The sequence below is a fragment of the Rhagoletis pomonella genome, unplaced genomic scaffold (assembly GCF_013731165.1).
Source record: "Rhagoletis pomonella isolate Grant_MI unplaced genomic scaffold, Rhpom_1.0 Rhpom_scaffold_00010, whole genome shotgun sequence".
NCBI lineage: Eukaryota > Metazoa > Arthropoda > Insecta > Diptera > Tephritidae > Rhagoletis > Rhagoletis pomonella.
In genome coordinates this window covers 9,887,450-9,893,305 of record NW_023458564.1, presented here as the reverse complement: position 1 = coordinate 9,893,305, position 5,856 = coordinate 9,887,450, and the positions used below count along the sequence as shown (strand labels likewise).

General features: G+C 36.0%; 2 protein-coding genes across 3 annotated transcripts in view; one reads left to right on the top strand and one right to left on the bottom strand.

Annotated features, from left to right (window-relative positions):
* On the bottom strand, positions 1–2,663 carry LOC118746032 (eukaryotic translation initiation factor 4E1-like; the record flags this gene model as incomplete). Its single annotated transcript, XM_036479756.1, is given in 6 exon segments — positions 1–164; positions 235–322; positions 389–488; positions 548–622; positions 1,379–1,611; positions 1,696–2,663. Coding segments are annotated over 6 exon segments (717 nt in total). The 5' UTR covers positions 1,756–2,663.
* The window catches only part of LOC118746031 (eukaryotic translation initiation factor 4E1-like), a 17,193-nt gene that overhangs the window by 10,486 nt on the left and 851 nt on the right, over positions 1–5,856 (top strand). The gene's annotated exons all lie outside the window — the stretch shown is intronic.

The window sequence follows — 5,856 nt, the reverse complement described above, 5'->3', positions numbered from 1 at the left end:
TTTTTAGAGAGTATAAATTGATTTTACACTCGAACCCTGTTTAACCATTGTGTCCTTATGTAGCTGATATTGCAAATTTTGACGGCCCAAACGCAAGGCTTCTCTCAGTTTATTCCCAATTTCCAATGCAGCTTCTTCGTTATTGCCATTAGCTGTCCAAATAGCTAAATATGGTTAAAATAAAAATTACAATAAATATATCAGAAGTTCGTAATGAGAAATAGTTAAGCTTACAAATTTTATTATTCTTGCCACGTATGTTTACAACAGCGCCGCAAATCTCATCTGAATGGTCAAACGCTTCACCAATTAAGCAAAGCAACTAAAAATGAAGTAGTGTATGTAGTATACGATATTATCGATTGCATAAACTACAATATGCACTTACAACATCAAGCCACAAATTATCCAAATCTGCCTTAGAACTCTTATTCAGTGTAATAACCCAGCGGCCACCTTGTTTGTTGCCCGCATCCTCCCACATTGGTCTGAAAAACGAAATAAATGTTTGCACATCTAGTTTTATATAAAATCAGACGCTGTATACCTGATGCCTTTCTTAAATAAAGAGTAATCGCTGCCTATTTTGATATCAGATGGAGGTTTGATGTGATTGTAGAGACTGAAAATTAAAGAAAGATGTTTATTTAATTTAGTAATTTGTAGATTTATTTATTCGGACTTTGGGATTGGGTTAAGTATGAGACATAAGATATTTAATACGGGGCAACGTCAAGTTTCCTATAGCGATAAGTTCTATAAAATGCGACTATGATGAGGGCATTAACAGGATTAGAGACTAAGGTGCCGGGAAACATCCATTACTTTTCTTTTGTATATTTTGCTCGTGGTGACATTTGGCCAGCAATTTATTTGAATTTAGAATTTTTATTTATAAGATGATTTGCAAATGAGGCAAGTTGCTTAGGTTTGGTGAAGAAAGTCGAAAAAGTTCCCCAATGGTTTATTATTTAACAAAATTTAAATACTATGTATGTCAAAGAAATTGGCAACAAATAAGCCAATTTTAAGAATGTAAAAAAAAGCGGTAATAACACATGATTTCCATGATTAACACTTAACGGAGGTCGATTGCTGTTCTTGAACTAATAGGTGAAGTAACTTAACCAAGCATTCAGAATGTTTCAAGCGCCATTGTTAACAGATTAAATGGTCAATCGCAGTGTCCTCGTTGCAGCTAATTAAGCTCAAGTATACCTAATTGCAATGGAGTTTCACCCGGCAATACTTTTAGTTGTTATACAACTTAAAATTTGTATGATATAGTGGTTACTTTGAAATTATAACACAATATAAAAATTATAACTAAATAAAGAAATGTATCTATCTTGCATTGTATTTAAATGGCATTACTCACCTCCAAAAGTCTTCAACTGTATCGAAGCTGGTGATTTCGTTTTGCATGTCTTCCCATGACTTCGAGCGATCATTTTCCAAGTACCACAAAGTCCAGGTATTTTGCAGAGGGTGTTTGAAGAGGTGTTCCGTACGCACTTCTTCTTGCTCTTTGTTTTCCTCCTTCGCATCTGGACGACCACTAGCGGGTGTTGGCTGAGCAACAGGCGCAGCGTTCTCCGCAGTTGTGGAATTCTGCAAATAACATAACAAAGCTTGAAGTTAAAATTTATTTGCAATTTTTAACTAAAACAAAAAAGGGAAAAATAATTTAATTACATTGAACAAATTAGGATTTGCGAAATTTTTCTTCCTATGAAAGTCGCTCTGAAACATCATGCCACGAATATCAATCAATCAAATGCACAGTAGCAAACAACTTTTTGTTGGGTCTTTTTTAACTTGAGGGAGGGGCGGTGTATGACAAATGCCTGAAGTAGCTGCTAAAAGCGAAAGTGTGCTGAACGATTCGCGAATACTGTAAGTGATTGCAAAAGCAAGAAACAGTTGTTGTCTTTTGTTGCAGGCCGAGAGACGCAAATCGCAAAGTCTCACCACCAGCAGAGCTCACTCCAACAATTCTACTTCTCAGCTTCCGATCGGAGCTGAGACTGTGTCTCTTGTGCTTCTGCTTTCTAGCTGTAATTGGTTTCACTGGCCTTTTTACTTAGTATTGGCGTGTAGCAAGATTTATTACTCGATCACTGGCTGGCTTATAAGCAGCAGATGCTTCAGTATACTTTGTATATCGGCGGTCCACTACTATATTGTATTTTTTGTGACAGGCGTTGCTGATATTGCTGCTTAACTACTTCGATGGCCTCGCGTGGCTCTTCACTGAGTTGTGCGACAGCAGTGTTCTATTTTTTCTTTTGGTAACGTATAAATATAATATCGCTGTATTTTTTGTTGTTGTTGTGTTTTCCTTTTTATGCTTTGCAATAGCAATTCGGCTGCGAAATCGGTTCTTGGCTTTCACGAATTTTATTTAATCGGGGTTTTTGCAATTTCCAAATCAAGTTGTTTTATTTTTTGTTTTGAGAGAAAATTTTTGTGAACGAAACAAACTGAAGTGAAACGAAATTTTTAATTAAAAGTCCAATAGAAGATTTTTTAATAATTTTTTTCACATTTGAACACATAAATACAAGGCAAACTTGATGCTTTCGAAAAAGTGTTTTTCTTCCAACGACAACGAACAGTGAACACCGAGTACTGTATGCGCAGTGAGCGCAGAGTAAAGTGATTAAAACGGGCCGGCGCGACGGCAACTAAACAATGAGCAAGCAGTCAAATACCATACAAATGTACTTACATATATGAAGTTTATATGTATATTATATACATAAGTATATAGCACGAAGAGCCAAACCTGCCTGAACATAGACTGCTGGATAGGCAGGGAGGGAATACATATCTATGCATAGAGAGGGAGAGTTCAGTCGGACAATAGAGCAAGCTAGCTGGCAAACAGTCAGGTAGTCAAATATCAGAAAGCTAAGCTCCAGAGATCGCAACGCGATTTGTATATTTTTTGTTCTCGATTTTGCGGCGATATCGTCTTACTGACTGTGCATGTCTTCATAAATACATATGTATGTATGTACATATTTGGCTGCCAAAACGATGCACAGTAGTCCAATCCAAAATTGGAACGAGATATTTTTATGTACCTATATTCCTCGGTGACGTTCTTATAAAGAGTATACGATCGATTAGCTTTCGATTTGGAGCGAGTGTGGGTATGTATGTAAATACAGATCAGGCGCTTTGTGATTATACAAAGTATTTTTCGATCCTTCGGTGATCGGTTCTACGTTACTAAAGCGATGCCAGAAAGGATCGCAAATTCAACACAAACTCCAGCCAAACCTGCTAATAGGGAAAATAAGTAGTAAATATGTTTGTACATTGAATGAAGTGGAAGGAATGAGTACTGAATTTTATTCTAGAACCTTTTTTAATATCAGAGGAATGAAAAAAATTCCTTTAAGAATTTCCGACTGTTGATAAAGGAACCCGGGAAACATATGTAAAGGTTTTTAACAGTTTGATAAATATTTATATACCCTGCAAACCATTTTTTTCAGAGTATACTGCATTGTAAAGAAATTTTAAAGAATTCGTTAAGATTTAATTCGATTTTTTGCCGAATTTTCTAAAATGAAATAAATTACGCACACTTCCATTCTTTTACGAAATTTCGAAAGAAAATCTGTGAAGCAACGAAAATAATGGTGCTTTATGAAGAATATCTTTCAGAATTTTTCCAGAATTTTCTTTATTTTTCGTACAGAAATTTCTTTACGAGTTCGTGTCAACCACTTCATATAATTTTCTTTGAAAATTCGTAAAAAAATCGTTACAGAAATGAGATACTCCTCACGATTTCCTTAAGATTTCGGGAACTTTGGTTTGCAGGGTAATGCTGCTATGTGAAGAATATCTTGCAGAATTTTTCCAGAATTTTCTTAGTATGTGCATATGTGTACACAATATGTATATGTACATAGTTATAACGTCAACTAAGTATGTATGTACTAAAACAAGTTAAGTAAACTAAAACCGTAATCATACTAGGCAGAGTCGATAATCTGTGTGATGAAGGAATTGAAAGTCGGCGGTTAACTGTATTCTATCAGATACGGTTTTTCTCTTATGCTATTAATAATATTTATTTTAATATATATTACACACTTTATATGTACTGCTGCGCTGCAATATGTATGTATGTATATGAGTACATATCTACACATTCATATTATGTATACACATGCCTGCATAGTATTACTCAATTTATACATTACACTCTACACGCCACTGCCCCTTATAATACCCGCTCTCCTAAACTTGTTTGTAATTTTATTTTTCGGATCTTTATAATACTCTTTACTTGGTACTGTTCTTTTAGCACCAATTCTTTTAGATCTTTTCTTTACGTTCATACGTCCAAAGTGCGACGTACTCTCATAGCAAACGGATGGTCAAGCGAAGCAACTCGTACAAAAGAAAAACAAACACACGCTGGACGTGCAGTATACTCGTACAAAGAAATTGTTTCGACCCATATGATTCACACACACTGGAATCGGGGAACAAAATAACGGGAAAAAAAGAAAGCGAAGGCTGCTTCAGCGGAGACTTCCTTTGGCACTCCATGGAAGGTAAGAACCAGCGTTGATGGACTTAAGTAAATGGGTATTGCATGAGGATGAAGGGGAAGTGTATTGAACAGAAGTCAAAGCACACTCTTGGAGGTCAAAAAGAGCATATACATACATATGTACACGTGAGTCATGCCACTCTTTGTGCTCTTTGAGAAACTTTGTGACCAAAATATTTTTTTATTATTTTCTCTTTACCAGTAATCGACTGATAAATAAACAGGGAGTATATTATGGAAAGATAGCGACTACAATAAATGTTTATAACTATACAAATTCTGGCTTATTTTTACATTTTAAATGTCTGCCAACGCAAGTTAAACAAATGCCCAGGTTTCTAAAGAAAAATTACGAAGCTACAAAGGTAACTGCAATTTATAATTAAAATGCTGTCTCAACATATATAAATAATTTTAGGCAATGGTTACATATCAGTCACGGACCATCACAACAAAACCTATGATATGGTGACGAGGTAATGCAGAACCGTCTATCTTTGTACTGGGTCACTGTGAAGATTCGCCGGCGATATATGCACATATGTATGTATGTACATTTCCAAAGTTTTCACCACATGGCTAATATCAGGCTAAATCTTAACGTGGAAGTCCATGGCGCCCACATTTTGACATCTAATGTTGGAAGAGGCGGTTCATAGCATCTTCTTTAACGGCACTCCCCCTCCAATTGTAAAAAAAAACGAGAAACAAGGTTGTTCTTATTAAAAGAGCAAACAAATGCCTTAAGCACTATCCAGCTCATCGCGTACTCCTTTAACTCTATGTTCATGATGTCAGAAGCCTTATGATCTGCATCTATAATTGCAGCACGGTTCTTTGGGCTCAAACTCACAGAGACGGAAGAAGAAGCTGGCAAGTGACAAAGGCCCTGTGAGGTTTACTATGGCTAATATAGAATCACATATTTTCCAGGAATACCTTAATGTTCTAAACTGGAAATATTAAATGATTAGAAATGGTAATTGTAAATGCCTTGTAAATGCCTTTCAAATGACTACTGACACGAATTTTTCATATTTATATGCATTAATTTAAACTTTAGTATCTGTATGAACACAAAACGATAAAATGATTTTACCTACATACATATCCGTGTTCATATGGAACAGTAGCTTATGTTGTTGTTGTTGTTGTAGCGGCTACAACCCCGCCCAGGACGGTTGGTATCTCAGTCGTTGTCGTCAAGTTCCACTAACGGCAACCCTAGGAAGCGTGCAGCTTCTGTGGGGTTTGTCCACAGGGACAAGGCCGTTAGG